Source organism: Anser cygnoides, chromosome 9 (assembly GCF_040182565.1).
Source record: "Anser cygnoides isolate HZ-2024a breed goose chromosome 9, Taihu_goose_T2T_genome, whole genome shotgun sequence".
Classification (NCBI taxonomy): domain Eukaryota; kingdom Metazoa; phylum Chordata; class Aves; order Anseriformes; family Anatidae; genus Anser; species Anser cygnoides.
Window position 1 is genome coordinate 3,074,235 of NC_089881.1, and position 23,806 is coordinate 3,098,040.

The following is a 23,806-nucleotide window of genomic DNA, read 5'->3' on the forward strand; positions in this document are numbered from 1 at the left end:
TTGGCAATAGAACATGCGCATCCAAATAACCTTTATATGTGTTCAAGATGTGGGAATTATGTATTTGAAGATACATTGCACTGAAGATGACTCTGCAATTATTTTAAGTACAAACAAATTTAAAGTTTTCTCTCTTTTTCCCCTCTTAGTCGAGCAGTGAAGTATCTCTTTGAAATTCTCAGTAGTTTTGATAGTGAGCAGCAAAGACTGTTTCTTCAGTTTGTGACGGGTAGCCCCAGACTGCCTGTAGGAGGTAGGTTTTGTTTTGTGCATATTGCTATATGTGAAATCAAGTTTTACTGATGTATTTCAGAATAGGTGGATTGATTACTTCAGTAAAGGGGGAAAAAATAAACTTGTTTATTTTACAACTTCATATGTTTGCTATTTCTAGTTTTAGGAGTGTCGTGGTAGACTTAAGGTAGAATTATATTATGAACTTTGTGTTGATCTCATGATATTTGCATGTGAAGGACTCTCTCCTAGTTTAATTCATGTTACCAGATAACCTACCGGAGGGCAAAGTTCAAAATATTCAGGACTTCTAAGCAAAACTTAAATTCTTGTAGTTCGTACCATTATTCCTCGCCTTTTGAGTGTCAGGTTTTTTTTTTGGGGGGGGGGGGGGGGGGGGGGCTGAGGAATTTGCTGTGTTTGCTAGGGATCGTTAGAAAATACATCTCTTGCCATACTCTTGTCTGAACATTACTTAAATTCTCTATTTCTCCTAGATAAAGGAAGAATTGACATAAGGACAAGTTGCTTTAAGAAATGTTTATTTTTTTAATCTCTTTTGGGCAGAGAGTGCAGATAGGATTGAGGGTTAGGGGTATAAAAACCTTAGCTAGAGAACATGTGGTTGGTACAGCAGTCAAATTTGGAGAATGATAGAAAATGTGTATGAATAACAAACTTAAAACATATGCGTGGAACAGTTTGTGTCTTTTTCCCCCACATAAAGAACACAACTAAAAATAGAGGGGTCTAGTTTATTTCTTTTATTAATATTGGAAAGCTAATCTACAGAAAAGATTTTGGCTTGTTCTATGGCCTTGTAAAGCCGTATACTAAACTTTGAAAAACATGGATTGAGAGCTGGTGTTTGGAGATGTCTGCCTGCTGTTGCTGTTCTGAATCTCTTCTCTTCTCAATAGGCTTTCGAAGTTTGAATCCTCCATTGACAATTGTACGCAAGACATTTGAGTCTACAGAGAATCCAGATGACTTCTTGCCCTCAGTAATGACTTGTGTGAACTATCTCAAATTGCCAGACTATTCAACCATTGAGATAATGCGTGAAAAACTCTTAATAGCTGCAAGAGAAGGGCAGCAGTCATTCCATCTTTCCTGATCACAATGAAAAATGCAATGTCTGCCTGTTACAGCAAAAGAGAAACTCATGATTCTTTTCTAAATATATCACCTGAGTCAAGGAAACGTGTTACGCCTTCTTGTTGTAGAAAAACGGCTTGCAGATTATAAACAAAAGACACTTGGTTGATATTCATTAAAGGCCCCTTTGGACTTAAAGTGATCAGGCCCTAAAAAGTTGTTGTGACAAGGTTTCTTTAGCAAGTTCTTGTTTAAATTATCATTTATTTGATGAGTGAAGTTTTTAACTTGCTTTGCTGTGTGAAATTTAAAAAGGGATGTTTTTCCAGGCTGGAACAATAAATGTCGCTGTGCAGTTTAATACTGGGCTGTGTGTATCCATCTAGCTGAAGTCTGAAGTTTTTCCTCCAAAGACAACTTTTGTACATAAGTACAGAAATTAAAATACACCATGTATTTGACAAATCTAGTTTAGTAGACTAGTTCTGTGTACCCTCACCTGCCTCTAATTTTACCCACCCTCATGTATTGTCTGATGTGCAATTCACTTGGTTCTTTTTGTGTGCAACATTCAACAATTGTTATGTTTTGGTTAGCATGAGCATTTAACTGCTCCATGCCTCTTTCTCTGATTTAAGATAATTTAAATTTTACTGAAATCAAATATATATTGTCAATATAATTCAGCCTTTGTAACTAGGTAGAACCTTTCTTATAGCATAGTTTTACTGTAGTGGTAGGATATACTGGTGACAGTCTTTACCAGTCTGCGCTCTAGAGCTGTTTACACAGTGATTCAGGCAGCAGAAGCCTCTTACTAGAGGCTAGGAAGAATTTCATGTAGTTGAAGTCCAACAGCTTGGGCTGGCCAGTGTGTATTGTGGTAAGGCCAGAGCATTTCGAATTGATGTAAAGTTTTTTAAGAGACAAATTAGCTGTTTCATTCCCTGTTTGAGTAAACAATTTTCTTGTTCTTGATCTAAGTTCCTGGTTACTTTTGTAGTTTTTTTCTCCCCTCAGCGCTAGCTTGGAACAAACAGTTCAGCCTTTGTCTTTTGACACAGATAAAGCACCTGTAAGCAATGCTCTGTCCAACTGTTTTATGTGCTGATTTCTCAAATCTGCAATAATTTACTTCATCAGGTTAATGTTTTTACCTGAATATAAATAAAAAAAGTTTGCTTCACCTTTTTGTTCATAGTTTTGTACTGTATGCATAAAGTTCAATTGTGTAAATTGCTGTAATGCAAGTAAATCATCCTAAATCTACTTGGCTAACAGCCTGCAACTTGTGGATGATTTACTATTAAAACAAGACCTTTTAAGACCTCCAACTTAGAGGGAATTTTTTTCTGTTCTGTGGGTTCAAAAAAATGGGCAATTATAAATATTCCTGAGATGTACCTGCTATATAGTTCATCTCTATGAAAATACGATAGTTAATTACTTTTATTCAACTTTGAGAAATCAAAATTCATTTCAGTGCTTAGTAATTGTTAAATTCTGGCTAATCAGGCTAGTCTTTCCCCTCAACTAACAATAACAAATTTTCTTTTATCTAGCTGAAGAACTTGTACCTTCAGATTATGTATTTCAATACATGTACGGACATTCTTACAGTGAACATTCACAGAATTACATGTGGTTGCTCATACCAGTGCAACTGAAATGTAATGCAAATCTGTCATGAGCATGAGTAGAATGTGAAATCCTTGCACAAAGAACCTGATAACTGAACAGTTTCTACTACGGTATTAAAACTGAAAGAAGGCGCTTCACACTGTACATATAATGGTAGTGCACAGTGCGACATAGTTTTCATAAAACTTCAAGGCAGTGTTTATGGACTGGTGTTTAAATTGTTCTGATAACTTGATCAAACTGAGCACAAAGAAGTGTTTATAGTGTGTGGATAGCAATTTGTTCATTTTTTTAAGGTTCTATATTTTAAAAAAACTGACTTGTGTAAAAAAAAAAGCTAATATTTTGTATTAAAATATCATGTGTATTGATATTTTTTTACCCCTGTTGTCTCCCTCTAGAATCTGGCTTTCATCGACTTTGAGGTGTTTTCAAATTTGATTTACAGCCATTTGTGTAACTCTGTTTCAGTGGGAAAATAAGTTGTTGGTTGCCTGTTTCAAAAGGAAGGAAAAAACAAGTTCCTCCTGTGACAATTGATTTTTGTTCTTGTTCTGGCTGTCATTATCAGCACAGAGCAGGATAAGGATGTAGTTGGCCTGAAAAATCAACTTAAACTCTTTTCATAGAATCATAGAATATCCTGAGTTGGAAGGGACCCATAGGATCATCAAGTCCAACTCCTGGCACCGCACAGGTCTACCCAAAAGTTTAGACCATGTGACTAAGTGCACAGTCCAATCGCTTCTTAAATTCGGACAGGCTCGGTGCAGTGACTGCTTCACTGGGGAGCCTGTTCCAGTGTGTGACCACCCTCTCGGTGACACTTTCTCCCCCACCTGTCCCCTAGGGCAGCTGATAGTGTATTGGCAGAGCAGTCTGTCTTAAAAGGTTAAAGATAGTTGGTTATTAGAATAAATTGAGCAGTTACAGTTTGCAGGACTGTAGTACTTACTGCAAGCAGAAATGTAGTATCTTAAGAGTAGCAGAGAACCAGCAGAGGGGTGGGGCAGAATGTTAGGTATTCCTTCTTTTCAGGAGCTTTCAGAGAAAAGCTTGCGAACATCAATTGTAGCGGTGATCAGATGTAGGTGTTTCAGATTATGTGGGACTCCTAAGAATATGTAATATCCTTAGGACTGAACTGCTTTGTGTACCTTTGTCAAAAGAAAGTCTTATTTTTGAAAATAGAGGCCTTTTTAAACATGGTAACAACTGATTTTAAGAACACTATCAGTTACTATTTTGGTTGAGTTTCAAATCCTTCAGAATAATTTTTATTGCTGCTCTTAATTCATGAAAAAGGTGCCACCTAAGCATTGATGTGTGTTACTGAACTTGGGTGGTGATTTTTTTTGTTGTCCTTAAAGGTTTGCTTCATACAGAAATCCTTTGCATAGGGAGTATTTAAGTAGTGCAAAGTCTGAGATGAAATTAGTAAGTTGCAGTGCTGCTTTAATATATGTTCTGTAGGAAGATGTACAAGAATCAGCTCCAAGTATGTATAAAATTGCTATGGCCAGTGTCAAACTTGATCAGATAGAAAAAAATAAATATGGTTGAGGGGAACAGAGATTCTCAGCAATTAAATCATGCAAGCCGTCCGTATGTGAAAGTTTTACCATCTCCTTTCCCTGCTGAGCTTTCATTTACTGAAAAGGTGGGTACCTCGGGCAGGGATTGAAATTCCGGGTGCCTGGGTCACTTGTGCCCTCTTTCCTGGAGGTAGGTGTGTAATCTGCAGAGTTTCTGGGCCCTGTCCCACATCTTTTCAGCAACCTGTCTTCAAGTGTAATACCAGTTCCTGTGATTTTGAACCCTATATCTGACTTCAGGACCAAGGATAATGCAGGACCCCACTCCTCTACCCCCCACAAACAAAACCAAAAAAGCTTTTCTATAGGTAACACTGACAGAGTTAAGAAGTGAAATTTGCTGAGAGACTACAATAAAAATGTTGGAAGGGGGAAAAGGTTTTACTGATAGTTCAGTCATGTTAGGGCTTGTTCTGTTTTTTTTTCCTGCTCTACTTTCCTAGCTTTACTTTCCTAGTCTCTTGATAGTTGGAGCTACACAACTAATATGCTGTGTTTCCTAAGGCTTAAAAGTTTTCTATCATGTCAGAAGAAATGTTCTCTCAGCGTGCTCTTTCCTGTTTTTAATAAGTTTGCTCAGCTGAGTGCAGTTGGTTGCAGGAGTAGTCACCTCCCTGCAGTGTTCCACCAGTGCAAGGGCATAAGCTGCACAATCAAACACTTTTAAACAGAACATTAATGCGTGTTTATACAGCAGCTAGGAAACACATTTCATGGTTTTAACTGTCTCTGAGCTCAAAGAATAACTTCCAGTGGGCTAACATAGAATATGCCTTTAAAGAAATACTGTGTCTGTGTCTTTTACGGAAATTGAACAAACACGTGCCTTTTTTGGGGGTAGAGGAGGAACTGATGTTGGGTCTCCTTTGCTGTGTGCATGTGGGGAGTTGTCAAGTCTTGAACCAGAAACAGAATGAAGCAATGCGTGTGCCTGTGTATGTGTAAAACAATGAAGATATATCCAATGTTTTCAAGGCACCAGGCTAAAAAAGGCCCTGATGGCTTTTGCTGTAACTACAGTGTGGTTACAACTTCCGCAACCTGGGTCAGAAAAAGACAAAAAAAAAAAAAAAAAAGGAAGTAAGAGGAGAGAGAGAAGTGAATGCCTTACACTTCCCAAACAAAACATGGAGCGGGAACCTCCTGTGAAATTTCCTTCATCTTACAGTTAAGGAAAATGTCCTGTTCAACCTGTAAACAGCACGTTGGAAGAGGGGAGGGAGGCAGACAGACAAAAGCGTTAGGATTCTTTTGGTTGTTTCCCCCTGCTTTAATAGGCTGTAGCTATTTTTGAGTCCCCATTAAAGACAGCAGGTAGGTATGCCTGGGCATAAATGGGAGACAGCAAGTATTTTGCCCCCACTTTCTGAGAACACGGAAAGTAAAGAACACGGAAAGTAAGAGGTGGAAGGAGGAGGTTCCCCTTCGCACAGGTAAGCTTCAACACTACCATCTCATACTGAAAACCAAGGCAGGTTGATGCTGCCGTGGTCCTTAAGTAATGAAGTTCTCTCATCTAAACAGCTATTTCCCAAAGATAAAGCTGAGAGAAAGGTAGATAAGGTCATGAGATTTCCTTAGCTTTATAGCTGTCTTTGTAGCCAGCACTCCTGGGTTGTACCTGTTTTTAACTGTCTTGGGTGCTGGGTTGCTACAGGAAGGGAAAATAATGAATTTTTCAGTCTCTTCCCTTGTATGCAAGAGTACTACAATAAGTTAGTATGAGAATTTGTGGCAAATGTGTAACTATAAACAATGCTATTTTGTGGCATTCAATTCAGGAGCTAGGTATTATGGAATCATACTTCATTGCTTTGCAGAAGCCTGTCCTCCCATTCTGTGACTCCCCTTTATTCCAGTTTTATCTCACAAGACTCCTGTGGCGGCTTCACGTGGTGGATGAGCTTAAATACTGAAAGGATTTGATGTAGTAGTTTCTGATAAAAATCAGGGTAAATACCTTAGATCTTCACTAAAGTAAAGCCTATTATTTCAGGGAAGATAGCAACCTTAGCATGCTTTGAAGTCAGTTAAGAAATAAGTCATAGGAGAAAAAAAGAAGTTAGTTAAATTTTGTTTGGTGTAGGAAGGCCCTGACCTAGAAGTGATGAGAAACAATATTTAAAGAAAATGTGTTCTGTTTTTCTCTTCCTTTAGTTGTCACCCATGTGTTCTAGGCTAAATAGGCTAGGCTTGGTCTGACTGCAGCTGCTTTGTTCTTTGGACTTCTTGTATGCAGAAGCCTCTCTGGCAGGCAGGTGATGCAAAACATGGTGCAGAAACAGTCTATGAGGTGGCACTTTATTTCCCAGCCTCCCCTTTCAACCTTTTATCACAGATCATTAATTCTTTATATTAAAACTGTTGAGACAATGGCTAAAAAAGTGAAAATTTCCAACCTGTTTCTTCCTTTCCTAAAACCAGCGCTTCTCAGGAGCAAGCTATATTCTGGGATGCTAAAACTACAGAAGTTCTTCAAAAGGCAGGAGGAGGGGGAAGAGAATACAGTGGGGAAAAGGCTATTGAAGAGTAAAATGATCCCAACTTCAGTAGCACTGAATTCTATGACTGGTAACTTCTAATTTAAGACCAGAAGCATCATGTTCTTCTAGTAGACAAGAAATTAGAGACAAAAGGATTAACTAGGTGGAGAGCAGCTCTGCTGAAAAAGGCTGAATTCAGGTCAGCATTGTGCCCTGGCAGCAAATAAAGGCAGTAACATCCTGTGCTGCACTAACAGGAGCATGGCTGGTAGACTGAGGGATTATCCCTGTTTCACATCCCCAGAGAGATTGTGCAGTCCCCATCGCTGGGTTTTTCAAGACCCAACTAAATAAATCTGTTTTAGTAAAACACGTTGCAATTCCAAAATTAGCTGACTATATTATTTAGAATGTAAAATCAAAACTGCATGCATTTACTAATAACTGAGAATCAGAAAGAAGTTGATATGCATCTTAAATAGTCTTGCTCTGTTTTGTGCTACTCTATCAATTTAAATAAGTTCAATAGAAGAAATTTATATGCAGAGAGAGGTTTTCTAAATTTTCCAATAAAATGAGTGGAAGTGACAAGGGTCTCTGCAGCTGCAGATCATGAGTAATCTTCGTCTTCATAGGACTCTGTTTCGACTGAAAGAAAATTACAGGCCTTAATTGCTTCTACTTCTCGTACTTAGAATGGGTTTTTATTTCAAAACTTTCTTCTGGCATGTTACTTGTTTTTAATATTTAGTGAAGTGATATTTACCTGTGTCCAGGAGTTATCTCAGAGTTTCTCTCTGTCCTAGAAGATGTCATCTCCAACTTCGAGGATAAGTAGTTAACATGATTTGACAGCAATTATGGAGATGCCATAATTCCATATACAGGATTTTCTGGAAAGAGCAGTTTTTACAGGTATTAGCCAAAAATATCATCCAGACATTGCCTGAAAGTTGAAAGATTAGGTAAAATTAAGAATGTGCAATGCGAAAGACTTTATAAAACTCATATCCCAAATGTGGAATCAGATTAGGTGAATGATGACAGTAATGGTCTGTATGTCCGTAGTGATGCTCAAGATGTTTCTGGTCATGTTATATAATTAATTATATAATTAACCTTCTGTGTTATGCTGCTACTGGCTAACTTTTTAGTAACCTGCACCTGCAAAATTCATCTTCTAAAGAGACCCCTGTGCAGTTTAGATTATTTTAGACTTTACACTATGGGTGAAGGAACAGAATAAGATGCTGTTTGATATTAGATGCACGTTTCTCTGAGAGAATTGTACATTCAAGCTCAATAACATTTGGTATTGGTTTTGACAGCTGTGGGATGCCTAATCTTGAGTTGATATAGATCTTGCATGTCCATAATAGTGTAAACAGAAAAAGGTGTAGAAAACTAGCAAATAGCTGAGATCAGCTAGGATTTCCCTCTGTGTGGATCTTTTTTTTTTTGCATGTCTCTTAGCTCCCCTTTCTCCACCACACTAAACACAGTTATTGTCTTTCAGTGCTCCAAAAAGAACCTGTAGAACTTTGTCAAAGCGTGTGACTTCCCCTTCAGAGCAACAAGGACTAGGTATTTTCCATTTGCTGCTAGGCTGTAAGCAGCATGGATATGTATTGTGCTGCTGCTTTTCTAAACAATGTGTTAGTCATGAAAGACTGTGCTACAGCACCTGTGCAAGTAGCTGAAACTGTCGTATGGATGAAAGATTATTTTTGCCATGCACTTTTTTTAGTGTAGTAAAGAAATACTTAATACCTTGCCTTTTGGACTACAGAGTGTAGAAAAAATTCATGTGACAGTGGAAAATTTGCTCAATATGCATACATAAGAGTGTACTTTGGTTTTCAAGTTTACAATTTATGTATTTTTATTGAAAAATCTTTAGTAAGCTTGTTAATGTCAGTAACTCTGTTCGTTTTTAAATTGCTGAGGTAGCTTTTTTGTATAATCGGTAATCATGGAGGAAAGGAACTGTGTTCATTTTAAGGTAGGTGATCAATACCTTGACACTGTCATTTTCAAAAACAACCAGCCTTCCTCCCCAGAGTAAAACTTCGTTTACAGAGGTGCTACCTAGTGGAAAAAATGCCTGCCTGGCTGATAAAGGCCATTTGTAACACTATAGCATACACACACCAAAAATGTATGCATTTTGCTGAAATAACTAGACGCATCTTTGAGATAGCATGTTAAGTTTTTATTACTTGGATTTTTCATTACTTGGACAAAACCCTATGCACTAGGGAATTTGGTATGTGGCTATATACTCCAGAGAATCCTGTAAGTATACTTTCTTTCCTTCTGGTTAATAGGCATACATACATTTTAAATTAAAAAAAGTTAAATTTGAATATGGAATAAAAATGAAAGAATCTGTATTCCCTTATTTTGAATCATTGACTTCTTAAACCATGTAAGAACTTTAACTTTATAGACACTTACTGAGCTACACAGGAAGACAAAATAAAAATTTGCTGTTACACTTTTATACTAGAAAATAGTTTGAACACTTGTCACTGCTGTATTATTGTGTACATGCTATAAACATGCAAGTAAGCTACTTGATGTTCTTAGTACTGCAGATTTCTATAATTTTCTAGTCATTTTCAGAAACATAAAATGTTAATATACAATTCACCCAGAACTAAAAGTGTAGGGAGTAATTCCACCTACTAGTGTCTTACATAAGATTAGCTAGCTGACAAAAATTGGGCTGGCATATTCATGTTTCTCCCTAAGATTTTTGGGTTGAGTTACGATATGTCCTAAATCACTTTCTATCCAATTATCCCAAAGACTGAATTATTCTAGTATTAAGGCACAGAATAAGGATGTCTGTATTTTGTGTGCCCAAGTCCCAAAAGATGTTTGGGGTCAAAGTGATACAGCCATGTTTAAACCATACTGCAAACCATGCTGCAGTTGACCTGAACACCTGCCTGATGATACCTGTCCTGCTATGATAAGTAAAAACAATTAAGAATCCTTATTTCTATTTGTATGAGTAATAAATTTAACATCACATTTTTAGTTATTTATGTGTAAGTGACGCTTATGCACTCTGGCATTTATTTCTGAAGCTTTTTATGGTATAAGAAAAATTCCATGTAACTTTTTGATTTATTTGATATGCAGCTTTTCCAGGCTCACAGTAAGCTAAACACAATACCTGCTTCTTTAGAACACAAGGATTGTTAACAGGAGGAAACTGCATGAAGAACGTGTATTTGCAGTGATTATACATGGAGAAATGGCGAGCAGTCAACATGTATTGCCACGAATTCTCCTTGTGAGCTATAATGCACTGAAAAATACAGTGACTAAAAGATGTTCAGTTCATCTAAAAGCATGTAAACAAGTTGCTTGATCTTAGTGTAGAATCACCTACAGAAGTAAAAATCTACAAAAAAGACTCTGATAGCATATAGCTCCTTAGTCTGTCGGGAAAAAAAAAAGCAAAATGAGGATGGATGACAGAAGAAACTAGATAGTTTTAATTTGAATCAAAGATTTAGATTATTGAGGAAAATACACCTGAAGTCTTTACTGCTTGCAGTCTCCAAATAAGGACTGGATACTGTTATTCACGCATACTTCTAGTCTTGACATAATATAAATGAAGGAGAGTTTTTTATGTGGGAAGCCAAGTGAAAATTGTCCCAGAAGTGTCTTAAAACATTACCATTTTGTTTTCAAAAGGTTTTAAGAAACACAGTACAATATGTGACAGGCTGTCATTAACTCTGACCATTGACTATGTGAAGTGCCCAGTGCACATCCACTCCCTCTGCAAAATGTACTAGTACCTTGAATCCATTAAGTCTGTTTCCTTAACTTTATTTGACATTAACAACGTATATATTAATTACACAGTGCCTTCTCTTTCAGTATAAGTGTCAGTCAGAATGGCTTCATTTTTTTCCCCATAAATAGTGCACAGATGAAATCTATTCTTAATTTTTACAGAATTTAGGGCCTGGTTGTTTTCTTTAGCAAATGTTTTCATTGCTCAGCTAAGCAGTTTAGAGCAATAGGATGAATTTTCTATTTACTACTGGCTTCCTGTAGGATGCTAGGCAAGAATCCAACTTGTTGGTTAGGTGCCTAAATCATTTAGGATTTGGCCTGGAGCCAAAAACTGCTTGTAAAACTGGAATAGTAGTACTTCCACATCTCTGGGGAGGGTGGTGAGGATGTGGTGAGTTGTGATAAGCACTGAATAAGTTAGTTGGGAGCCTGATGATTCAAGGTATGAAGGCATCGAGGTATTTTGTGGATCCCCATTGACGAAAATATAGGTATACATCTCTCAATTGAAAGAAATGCCTAGGGAGAGAAGAGAATTGAAAAGAAAGTTTGGACTGAGGCATAATCTAGTACTTTAAAATGAGGTGTAAGAGAACACGAATAGAAAAGGCAATATCTATCTGTGAATTCTAAATCTAGTGAGGGTAATGTTACTGAGGAATAACTAAATAAAAAAAAGGAAAAAAAGCAGCATGAAATAATAATAACAAAGGAAAACAAAACAATGCACCACCAATTAAGTTTTGGATTTGCTCTCAGATTTTGTGTTGAAATAAAAATGTTAATAACTGCTCTCTTTAAGATGTTTTACCTTCCAGCTGCTGCCTTTAAAATCACAGGTGCTGTCCCTTTGCAACCACAAACCTTGAAACCTGTAGCATCACCTTTTTGTTTATTGCTCAGGAAGAATATCAAAGAGAAAAGTTAAGGCTTAATATTTTTCACTGGAACACCTTGTGATTTGCTTTTATTTCAGTAAAAGGTCTGTCAGAATTTTATTTGTCCTTCTCTTCTCCTCTGTACAGCTTCTGATGTGTAAGTTTTTCCACACAATAAGAATACAGACATCATGTCCTCTGACACATGCACCTTGAAATTCATGTAAATAAGTCATTTATTTACTGACTATAAAAATAGCTCTTCAGATCTAGTACTTCAAATTCTCATGGTCAAATACTTATTCTGATAGCTGTCAATAGCTGCTGTTAATTTGAGTTGTTGAAACATCTATGCAGATTCTAAAAGATATAAGAGCATTCTGACATTAAGATTCTGCTTTCCATTTGCTTTGTTTCTCTGACTGAAAAAAAATAGTCTATGAATGATGTCTTAAATTATTTTTTATCTATTGAAATTGTGGTCACATTGTCATCTTTTCAGAGCCAAAGACATGGCTTAAAGAACAGAAGGGAAGACTTGTAAATGCCAAAACCCATACGTTATCTCAATTATTTTATAATATCTATATTATAGGATTTAAATGTCTTAAGCTACAGTTGTGTTAACAGCACAAAACAAATGCTGAAACTAATTTGAAAGACTTTTCAAACAACCTCCTTGGAAGTTGATTCAAGCCTGGTATAAATACGCATGATTTTACCCACTGTAGCTTTATTTACATAGATATGGGTCCAGATCAATCATGTCTTTTAATTTCTTATTTCTTGAAGTACAGTAATACTTGCTGTAATACCACACAACGTGACACTAAAAACCATTAAAAGAGCATATAGCACAGCTTTGCTGTGCAAGTCTCTAGTTTCAAATTACATATACAGCTTACTAGAGAAAGGTAGGGTAGCTATTGAGACATTAATTTTTCTGGCGGCTTTCAGAGAAAGACTTTAAATTGCTGACAGTCATTTTGTTTGTAAAACAACTACGCTGTTTAGAGGTGTGGATTAATTTCAGTCCATTGCTCTAAATCCATAAACCAATACTCAGGATGATGAAAGTTCCTGTGAGTCAAACAGATGAATATAGGGGGCAAGCTGCTGACTGTCAGACACTGATAAAAACAGGTGTCAGGGATTTCCATAGCACAGTGTTTTTGTGCTCCCCAGTCTAAAAGCTTAACTTCTGCCATACGGATGCCCTCTTAGAATGTGGCAATTGCCCAAGACCTCATGCTTCCCACAGTGAAGAATGTTTCTGTACCTGGGCTGGCATCTCTCTTGATAGTAGTTGCATTACTGTCTCTCTTTGTATTACAGATCCCCCTGAACAGCAAATGTTAAATAACAGTAGATACTTTCACTACTGACAGTGGTAAACAAATCATCACTGGTTTCCAACATCAAAGTTAGCAAACGAAAAAGAAAACATGCACGTTTCAAGCAGCTTAATAATACAGTGCAGAAAAATAAATGGAAATATAAGGGATGGGGAGGAAAGCAGATAAAACCATACATATTGTCACGGTGCTGGGTGTTTTCCAGTCTCTGTCAAGATAAAAGAAAAATAGCAATTGTTCAGTTGCGTATAAAAATAAACCAATATTTCCCTCTCATCCACGTATAGCGGTAAAGTATATTTTTTATAATTTTGTCTCTGTTCAGAGCCTTAATCTAATCTCCTATTGTCACCAAAAATTCCCCTCGCAATGCAAACTCACGACCATCAGCCAAAATAAGTTCCAATGTGAAGCACTTGGTTATGCAACTTGAAAGCTCACTGGATTCTGTGGGCTGCTTATATGCTTAAGCAGGTATTTTAGTACTTCGATAGACTGAGGCATGGGTCATTCAAATAGTTATAATAATAGAATGTGCCTGAATAGAAGGCATGTACTTGGGAAGAAAAATTAAAGGCATGTAGAAAACATTTTGAATGAAAGCATTATAAGCCCTATGAAACACAACATTAAAAAAGCAGTAATAGTTTCAGAGACGGAGGCAATGATTTTCAAAAGGATTTTAGCTTTAGCAGCTATTGGATATGGGATCGGGAACATGATGAGCAATTTGGGGAATTTGTCTCCAGTTTAGGGAGGCTTAGTGTCCATTAGTGGGACACTTCTGAAGTGTCTCAAAATTAAAAACCTAGTCCTTTTGATTAATTGGAAGCGAAACACCTGAGATACTTTAAGGTAGGCACAAGCTGAGGGAGAGATGAGGAAAATGTCAGTTCTGCGCTCTGACAACCAATATCATAAAGAAAGGATTGCAGCTTGACCTAAAACATGAAACAGAAAAGAATCAGTCCAGATTCAGAGAAGTCTCAACACAGTGACTATCTCTTCTAAATAAGTCCTATACTATTAAAATAAAATTTAACTAAGCTAGGTGGTTTTAAAAGATTTCATCAATATTAAAAAAAGATCATTGTTGTTATGGGGGACACTCCCCTTGGGAAATCAGAGATTTTTGTTCCTCACTAAATATTTAATCATAACAGATAAAAAATAAAAGGCAAAATCTCCTTTAAGTCACTAGCGGGTGAGTACTTCTACATCAAAATAAGTAGTTAAGCTGTAATGTAGCTTAGCTTATTAGTGTGTCTTAAATATTAGACATAATACAATTCATATTCTAGCAAGTGTAAATGAGGTAGACAGCTTGCAATCCTTACTGAATATTTCAATTAGTAATTTGTAGAAAGCTGACTAAAATTATTTAAACTATGCATATTGGAACATTAAAATGCATAAAAATACAGCATTTTTGAAAATCACTAGCTAATTACATAGGCATAATACTTAGTGTTGCACAGTTAAATATTTTCTTATGAAAATGGCATATATAATGCAAACGCTGCTTATATAGTCTGTAAAACACAAAAGGAACACGTGATATAGTTACGGCCTGCTCAGTTGGATGTGTTGACTAGCTTAATTTTAAAGTTGTTCTCTTTTCTGCAAATACCATACTCCTATGTCAACAGAATTCAATATCTTATCTAGCTGTCAGTCCTGAAACCTCACTTCCCAACACTTATTTAATTATATTAAGTATAAGGCCACTTAAAAGCCTCAGACATAGGTCAGAGTTCCATCAGAATTAGTAAAACCTTTGGGGATACAAAGACCAATTAAAAAAATAGGGGCACTCCCTACCTAGCTTATTCAGGCATCCTGTTCTTTAACAAAGGTCCATCAGGAGAAGAACTCAAGCAAAAAGAAAGATCAGGTTAGAGAGCAGAACATCTTTTCAACTTGTCCTGATGATTTGCTATAGAAGATGTTTAGAGAATTGGATGAAACTCTTTATGAACAACTATCTTTGAAAACCTCGGTGGAAAGGTGAAGTCCTAGGAGACTGGAACAGAGCAAACATTTTTACTGAAAAGGAGGAAATGAAGAATTACAGCCCAGCTGCTTTAACATCAAATGCTCTAGAATTCCGGGCTATATGTACAGGTTATTTCAGAGCATTTAGAAGATAACAAAGAGACAAGTAGAAACCTCTGTGGACTTATCAGGAATAAATCATGTCAAGCCAAATAATTTTCTTGTAGAACAAGGCAACAGATCTTGTGAATGGAATAGAAAAAAACGGTTATAACTTAACATGGGCTTGCTTTTGGAATTGTTTTCTATGACATTATTAAAATTATATATTACAAAATTATATAAACTTAAATTAAGAACTTTTTATTTTCTCATGGTGCACGATGGTTGCAAAAAATGCTTGGAAAAAAAAAAAACAACCACCCAAAAAAACAAACAACAACAACAACAGCAACAAAAAAATCCAAACCCATCATACTTAAAGAACAGTAAATCATAGTTCAAAGTGGAAGAATTCCTTCCAAGTTCCTGTTTTTTGCAGAGATATGACATTTGACAATGATCAGTAAAGAAAGAATGAACTCGTCTGATAAAAGTACAGCAGTTTTTGTGTGAAGAGCTCTGATATTGAGAGAAAAAGTAAAAGATAGTTGTAATATAAAGAAGCAACTTAATTTGAGTATGTATATATATGTTTAAAATTTGTATTACCACAGTGCCTATAGGCACTATCAGGACCCACTGTTACCTGGGGTTGAGAGGAGCTGAACCAGAGCCACCTGAACGAGCTGGTGAAAGGTGTTAGGGACGGAGTGAGAGCAGAGCCAGCAGAGGGAGCCAGTGTGGCACAGAACATACGACTGAAAGGTAGGGGAAGTGAAACAGAACACAGCACATCAGGTAACAGCAATGACACTTCACTTCAGCTTAGAAGGGTGGCTGCAGTATTGCCTCCAGGCCGCTACACACCCTGATGGACTCTCAGTTCAGTCAGCGTTGCCAGTTGTTTCTGGCCATGACACAGGTTTCAGCCTTTACTTGTACGAGAAGTTGAAAGGTTTCTAAAAACCAAGAGCTACTGCTGCTACCCCTTCTCCTGCAACCTGCTGACAGAGATATGAAAACTCATTAGTTACTAGAGGCTTAAATGCTTCGCTTTTGTAGAAGTGACGGCACGGAAGGCCAGAGTCCGTTCACTGGTTTACACATCACTGATCTTGGCTCTGATCAGAGGCAGGGAAAGAGAGACAGAAACGGATTTAAAAAAACGGACTTAGATAAACACAAAAGTGCAATTTCTCAAGTTTTTTTCTCCCCGCTACGAGCAATTACAGGGACAATTTTAATGCCCTTTGCCTCCTTTGTTCTTGATATACTTTCAGCCCCAGTTCCTCACAGGCGGGAGCAGAGCAGCACTCCCAGGCCTCAGGGGCTGCTTTTCAGGGCCTCCTGAAGGCGGGCGCCAACCCCGCCCGGGAGGAGCGGGACGGTGCCCCCCGTCCCCTTGACCCCACGTCCCTTGCCCCTCAGGCCGCCTCACGCGGGGGGCCGGCGGCTGCCCCCTGCCGGGCCGGCGGAGCGCGGCCGGCTCCTCCCCGCCCAGTCCCCGCCCGCGGGTTGCCCGGGGAACGAGGGTAGGGAGCTGCCTGGCGGCCGCTTTCTCGTCCCTCCCTCCCTCCCTCCTTCCTTCCATCCCTCCATCCATCCTTCCATCCGTCCCCTCCTTCTCTCTCCCAGGCAGAGCGGCACCCCGACCCAGCCGCCATGCCCCGAGCCGCCCCGCTGCTCCTGCTCCTCCTGCTGGCCCTGGCGCAGCGCCGCGCCTGCCTCTCGGGGCCGGCCACCGCCGCGCCCCCCGGCGCGGACCCCTGCCTCAGCCAGCCCTGCCGCAACAACGGCACCTGCTACCCGGGGCCGGCCCGCGGCCCCGCCGTGCCCCGCCGCCCCCAGCCCCCGGCCGCCTACCGCTGCTCCTGCCCCCCGGGGGTCACCGGCGCCTCCTGTCAGGTAAGGGCTGCGCGCCCCCCTCCCGGCCTCTCGCCCTCGGCGTCCCCCCGAGCTCCCCCGGGACGCGGCGGGGGTCGGAGGAAGCCCACCGAGCTGGCCGCCGCGGCGCAGCCGCCGCCCCGGGCTCGCCGTCCTTTACGGGGGGAGAACCGCCCTCGGAGCGCCGGGCGGCGAATCGCGGCCCCCGGGCATCGCCCCGCCGCGGGGGTCCCGCTCCGTGCCGTAGGGGTCCTGGCCCCCGCGCTGAGGGGTTGCACGGCCCGCTCCGGATTGCCAAAGGTCAAAGCGCCCGGGAGCGGAGACCCGAGACACCATCGCCGGTGTCCTTCTGACTTGCTTGGTCATATTAGGGTTTAACGTAATCGAAATTAATTCTCATTGTTATGTGAAGACTTCTTTTTATTTGCCTCTGTCATTAAGGATGAAAAATCCCCGTTATAGTGCTCAGAAATCCACAAGTTAATCTTCTGTATCTTCAGATGAGGAAAAGCAGGTGCAGGGACAAAGAGGTTTGGTTCCTGCATATATACAGTTACTTTCTGTGGCAGCAGCGTAGGAAAGGCTGTATGGGTTGCCTTCCATTTTTTTGGACAATGCCTTCTGTTTTACATGGATTTGATGTAAAAGCAGATGAATTCAAGTAAATGCAGTCAGTTTCACTATTTATTTATTTATTTATTTACTATTCCTTGGTTGGATAGTACCCGAACTATGCTGCTGAACAGATGAAAGGGATAATACGTTTACTGAAGACTTAAGGTGTAGGTGAATTTGGAAGTCATTGTAAAGTAAGAGTGCTTTGCTCCGAGCTCTGTACCGGCCTTGAAGCATCTCTGATGAGTCAGTGTAACAGGGAAAGTGAAAATATTAACGCTAATGAGATTCTGCAAAGTCAGAGAGATTAAAGAGGATTGAATAGAATTCTCTCTGGCTAATTTTAGCTGTTGGCCTCTTAAGAGTTTACTACGTTTCTATTGCTACAAAGAGAGGGAGAGAGCGCTGAATGTTTGCATCTGCTTACTGCTGTTACGCTTTAGTGTCTGAGATCCAGGACTGAAAGATTAATGAACCTTCTAAAGACTTAGTAAAATGTAACGCTTGTTGGCATCGTACCTCCTGTGAAGTGTTGTGTCTGGGGAACGGGCTTTAATTGTTTCTCTAATACAAGAGAGGCAATATTTTCACAGCGGTTACGCTTTTTATTAAGTAATAAGAGGAGGCTTAGAGTGTCATACATTTTGTTTCTTTTTATGAAATACCGAGTAATGACCCTTGAAACAGAAAGTGATGAACAAGTGAATGCCACTTCTGGCTGTTATGTCAGCAGCTGAAGTATGGATATTAGTTAACTGTGAAAAGTTAATATGGTTTTGAAATGCAACTTTAACTAGAGAGCAGGTGGATGGTTTAGAATTTAAAGGGATAATATAAATACGTTGCTTTTATCCACAGCTGAGGTTTTGCTCTTTTTATCAAAATAGGAAATGAATAAATATTATACAAATGCATTAATTCTTGTGTTTTGCTGTTATTCAGATAACAGCGGTCAAGCTTAACAATTCAGTGAAAATAAATAAGTAAAATGATTTTTAACCCTTAAAGGATAGGAGGAAAGCTATAGGCTAAATCAGAGGGACCATGGGGATATATTTAGCCAGGTGGTTTCCAACTTACTGCTGAGGTTGTCATGGAGGTTGGGCTTGGAGAAGTGAATACCAACAAGGAAATAAGAGCAGTAATTGTTTCACTTAAATACCCAGATCATAGAAGCTAAGTTTGAGGTTATACAATTTGTGATGAAACTGGAGTTCTCTGGAACTACACTTGCCTAAAAGTATAGAAATATTTTTGTGTTACTTCTTGTAGCAAAGGCAATATTTCTCTCCTTCTGCTCAGATGCATTAAGGCATAGAATGAGGGAAAAATGTTCCAAATATACCTGCAAGTCAACTGGGTGCAGTGAAGTTGATAATGTAGAAGGACTGGTAACAAAATTGGAGATTGCCACAGATTGTGTTGCTGAAGTTTTTACTGTAACTGGCTTTGAGGCACTTGGTGGAGCTGGTGCTGGCACAGGCAAAGTGGCAAAGAATAAAACTGTCATCACACGCGCGAGATGCTTTTAGAGGTCTAGAGCTTTCCTATCACCAAGTGAAGTATTTAACTTGGACTTAATCCAGTTCTATGATCTTATGTTATAGTTGTTTCAGGAACTCATTATTTATTCAACAAAAGCTATCTTAGTATATCCATTCCATGCATTATGCATGCGTATATGTATCACGTTACTTAGGGTTTGAGTATACTTTGCTCTGCAAACTTCAAGATTGTGTTGTTATGGATTGTTTGGTTTCACACTGTGGGACGTTGCTGTACTTTAACTCCGCTTCTTTTCATGGATATGATTTTTTCCCACTTCTCTGTGCCATGTTTCTAGCTTGTATAAAGAATAAATAGAATCACTGTATCTTACACTTTAGTCTGAGCAGAGAAATCACACACATTCTTTGTGAAATTGTACAAAAATTATAGTGAATTTGGGTGCCTTTCTGCAGGAAATTTAAGCTGTCCTATTCTCAGCTGTATTCTGAGAAAATTTGATGAAATAAATTGAAATAAACGGAGTGACAGATGTTAAAGTTATGCTGACACACACCTATTTTTTTTACTTATGTTTTACTTTGAAAAGCAATCTTTAACCTTTATTTCTAACCACTAGTCTGTTATTTCCAATGACATGTATAACCAAATAAAATTATTTTTCTTGTTCAGGAAAGTTTTATGTAAAAATTGTTTTATCAGTGCCTTTTGAAATAATTTTAGAGACGTAAGGTACAAAATAACTAAATAGAAAAATGAAAAAATTTGTGACAGACTTGGTTGCTTAAAAAATGCAGAATCTGAACACAGTTCATTTCATTCAATCATATTACGTTTATTTGCTTCAACGCTAGTGCTAATTTCATTAAAAGACTATTGTGTGAAGAAACATTGATTTATTAATGATTTTTACCTACTATCATACATGCTTGATTTGGTTTTGATTTGATTTGTTTCTTCCTTTTCTCTTTCTTTTTTTCCTTTTTTTTTCCCCCTTTTTCTCCTTTTGTTGACCGTTTTCCTCACTCTTTATTTCTTCAGTAATTTTAATGTACTTTTAGTTACTTTATAGTTTCTGTCAGCAATTAAACCTAGGAATCAGGTAGTGTCTCTGAGCTCGCACGCACAGCTTGGAACCAGCCTTCTCACTTGGCTGCCATCTCCAGCTCCCTGCTGTATGGTCTGCAGCGGTGGCACGACCTCTGTGGACTTCTCAGAGTGATGTGGTGGCCACTGATGCAGCTGGTTTTTGAGTTAGTATTGAAATTAGTATTTTAATAGCAAAAAATCTTTTGGTCTTGAGGAGAATTTGTTGTGTTCATTCTAATGGTAATCTTCTGCGACTACAGTGGAAAATATTTTTTTAAATGTAATCGTGGACAGTTTATTTCAAATAGAATTTTAGAAAGGTGAAAGCTGAGTTTAAAACTGTCAAGGAAGGAACTCGTAAAAACTAATGCAGATGGACTGCAGGTTATTTTTAAATTTTCTTCGTAGAGTAACTTGTTGGTCATTCAGCTACATTAAGATAGTGCCTTCATTTAAATATATATATTTTTTCAAAGCATCCTGGGAAAAATGTTTCTTTTCATATTTTAGTCATCTTCTAAGTTAGGAAAAAGAGCACAAACTGCCATTATTGCTAAATTTTACTAGAAATAAACTTCTTGCTGTTCTATTTAGAGATCAGGTACTGTGCATTTCCATTATTTCCTTTGGGAAGTTCTGTTGTATGCTATTTTTCTTTATCCTTGAATTTCAGCCTGATTATGTTTGCCTTCATTCTCTCCCTTTTTTTTGTACTTTTGAATACAAGATGAATTTATTCTCGTCTTTTGATCATAGTATTTGAACAGTTGTAGACTATAATACAATGATTTCAGTTTTTACTCTGTGCCCCCTACTTCTATTTTTTTTATCTCCTGTTGGGTTTTTGTTACTTTTTCTTTGAATTCATTTCTGTTCTCAATATATTTCTGATAATGTGCTCTTTAATGCTGAATGTAGAAATCCAAGGCTAGCAAACTGAGAAGGATTATCGTTTCTTGACTCAATGGTCTACTTCTGAGTATTAGTATGGACTTTCATTGGCCAGGTTATTTCAGGTTGCAGTAGTAAAGGGACATCCTTTAATCTAACTGCTAATTCACCTTCATGTCATTATCCCGATTAATTCTTCACAAGTTCCTGTTTCCTATTAAGTGCTGACATCTGTACTGAAAGGTCTCTAAATAATCCTTCACAATGAGTTCTCTAGCATAATAAAAATGCTGTTTTTTTTTTTGTTCTCATTATTCAAGGACATATTCTTAGATTATGTGGCTATTGTGATGCAAGTGTTTTGCTATGTGACCACTCTGTTCTCTCTTTTATGAAATTGTATAGTTATCAAGAGGAAATTGTATAGTTAGCAATGCCCTGGTGTTTTGTTGTTTTATTTGAATGTAGTTTACCTTGAGTTCTGAGGCACCATGTCATGTCCTGCTGACTAACTCTGCTAATGCTTGCAATGCTTTAAAGTTACCAACTTTAAATATTTGCATTGATGCACGAGAAGAGGCTCTGAGAGCTCAGTTTGCTCTCCTTGAAGATGAAGCTAAGTGACATCTTCGGCTACCTAATGGGTGGTCATAGAGAAGGTGGAACAAGACTTCTCTGACATGCAGTCAGTGAAAAGATGAGAGGTGGCAGAGACACGTTACAGTAGGGGAAGTTTCGGTGAAATTTAAGAAAAACATCACAACGATGGTGATCAAACACTGGAACAGCTACTCAGAATGGTTGCGGGATCTTCATCCTTGAAGATGTCAGGGCCCTGAGTACCGTGGCTTAGCGTCAGACTTGGCGTGAGCAGGGGTTGGACCCTCCCGACCTAAATCCTTCCATGATTCTGTTCTGTGATCCCACATATACATGTGTGTATGTTTTTTTTTTTTTTTTTTCCTAGATTTTGCATTTGTCTGTTACTCTTGTCCTGGTCCTGTCTTCCCTTTCCTGGATATTCTACTAAATGATTTCCATATTATTATACAAGTGCGTATTACTTACATCAAGTATAGACTATACCTGGATGGACTTGTGTGCGGTGCAGACAGGAGTTTTAACACTGCAATATTAATATTAGATAAGACATCTGAAAAATCTTTAATATTAATTTCAAATCACTGTGTCTACAGCCACTTTAGTCACAAATTAGTATACTCACGTTTCTACCCACTTTATTTTAGCTATTTTAACGTGTTTTCTATAACTAGTAAAAATATATTTCCATTCAGAAACTTAAGCTTTTCAAATTAGCATTTTGCCTTGAAGCATATCATGTGAAAATTTGTGAGTAAGAGAACTGTAATTCTACAGTTTCTGAACCAGTTGTTAAGAATTGTACTGTGATTTTTTGCCATGGGATCTAAACAAATTATTCTAAATTTCTGTAGAATAAAACTGAAGTGATTTAATAATCCAAACTTTCTCAGTTATATGTCTATTTCAATCTGTTGAAATACTCACTTTAAATCTGTTCAAAATAGTTCCTTATAAATGCTAGTAAGGTCATTTAAGAACCAAATAATTTGTGCTTTGTAAAATTCCATCATATAAGTAAAGGTTTTAAGTGTTGGTTTTACTTATTTTTTTTGTAAGTAGAGGTTGCAAAGAAACGGATCAGATATTAATTATTAGTAATTATTAGTAATTGAATAATAGTAGAAGATATGCCATACTACGATGCTTCAGCTTTTTCATAGATCATATTTCATTGTATTTCATTTTCATTTCATTGCATTTCTTATTTGCTTTTTTTCTGAGAGAACTGCTTTGCAATGCTATCTGGTTAAAAACTACGATTGCTTTACCTTGTTTTGAAATACTAAGATTGATGTTGCTGTTTGTATATATGTAGCTCTGGAAATGTTCTTTAATGGAGTAGACTCACAGTGTGTTAGGAGAATAGCAGGAGATACCTTATCTTGAATACAAGATAAGAATGGAAGAGAAGAAATTGGATATGGACAGTGAAACAAGCAAACAAGAACATTGTTCAAAATAGTGGACCTGTCTGATGATTCAGTATTGCAGGAGGTAGTTCTCCTCTCTTTGAGGGGTCTTGTAGAATCTTCTACATATTGCCTTCCTGAGAAGAAGTACTAGTTTGAGATTAATAATTTCAGAGGTGACATTTGGCAGGATTTCAGCTTCATTATGTCATTGGGAGACCAGAAATCTTAGAAGATGATGCAAGAAATTCCATTTTAATAGGCAGGCGTGAGTCTGTGGAAAACAGTGCCCGCTTAACCCTAATAAGAGTTAAATTAAAGTCTTAATTGGCATGGCACTTTCTCTCATAGCTCACTCTGTTCTTATTAAATATCAAGGCCCTCATTTATTCCTAGTAACTTTTTTGGCTTTGGTACTTTTGTGTTCCAATGAATCCCACACATTAATTGCATGAAAAAATTATTTTATTAGGTTTTATTTTCTGTCTTTCAATTTAATTGAATTTTCTTGTTGTATTTTTTTTCCCTGTTAAAAGTGATTTATTCCATTCTTCTCTCCCTGTCCCAATAATGAATACTGGATATTGCAGTTTCCTTTCTGAGCTG

The 23,806-nt window shown here is 38.0% G+C and overlaps 2 protein-coding genes and 1 long non-coding RNA gene across 10 annotated transcripts in view; 2 read left to right on the forward strand and 1 right to left on the reverse strand.

Annotated features, from left to right (window-relative positions):
- Nucleotides 1-2,518, forward strand: part of TRIP12 (thyroid hormone receptor interactor 12) — a 74,963-nt gene extending 72,445 nt beyond the window's left edge. For all 7 annotated transcript variants that reach the window (XM_067002183.1, XM_067002185.1, XM_067002184.1 and 4 more), the window contains 2 exons: nt 150-253; nt 1,155-2,518. In XM_067002183.1, coding sequence (XP_066858284.1) covers nt 150-253; nt 1,155-1,351 — 301 coding nt within the window. In that variant the 3' untranslated portion in view covers nt 1,352-2,518. The remainder of the gene's footprint in view (nt 1-149; nt 254-1,154) is intronic.
- Nucleotides 2,519-12,664: 10,146 nt separating this feature from the next.
- LOC106036155 (uncharacterized) lies at nt 12,665-16,625 on the reverse strand. Of its 2 annotated transcripts, none has more exons than XR_010833487.1 (3): nt 14,928-16,625; nt 13,947-14,047; nt 12,665-13,314 (listed from the first exon to the last, which is right to left on the reverse strand). It is a non-coding gene; the product is annotated as an uncharacterized lncRNA (long non-coding RNA). The 2 variants fall into 2 exon arrangements; XR_010833488.1 differs by lacking the exon at nt 12,665-13,314 and having other exon boundaries at nt 13,812-14,047; nt 14,928-15,129; nt 15,850-16,625.
- Nucleotides 16,626-16,759: 134 nt separating this feature from the next.
- Nucleotides 16,760-23,806, forward strand: part of DNER (delta/notch like EGF repeat containing) — a 120,639-nt gene continuing 113,592 nt past the window's right edge. Inside the window, exon 1 of the mRNA XM_048063044.2 lies at nt 16,760-17,108. Coding sequence (XP_047919001.2) covers nt 16,866-17,108 — 243 coding nt within the window. The 5' untranslated portion in view covers nt 16,760-16,865. The remainder of the gene's footprint in view (nt 17,109-23,806) is intronic.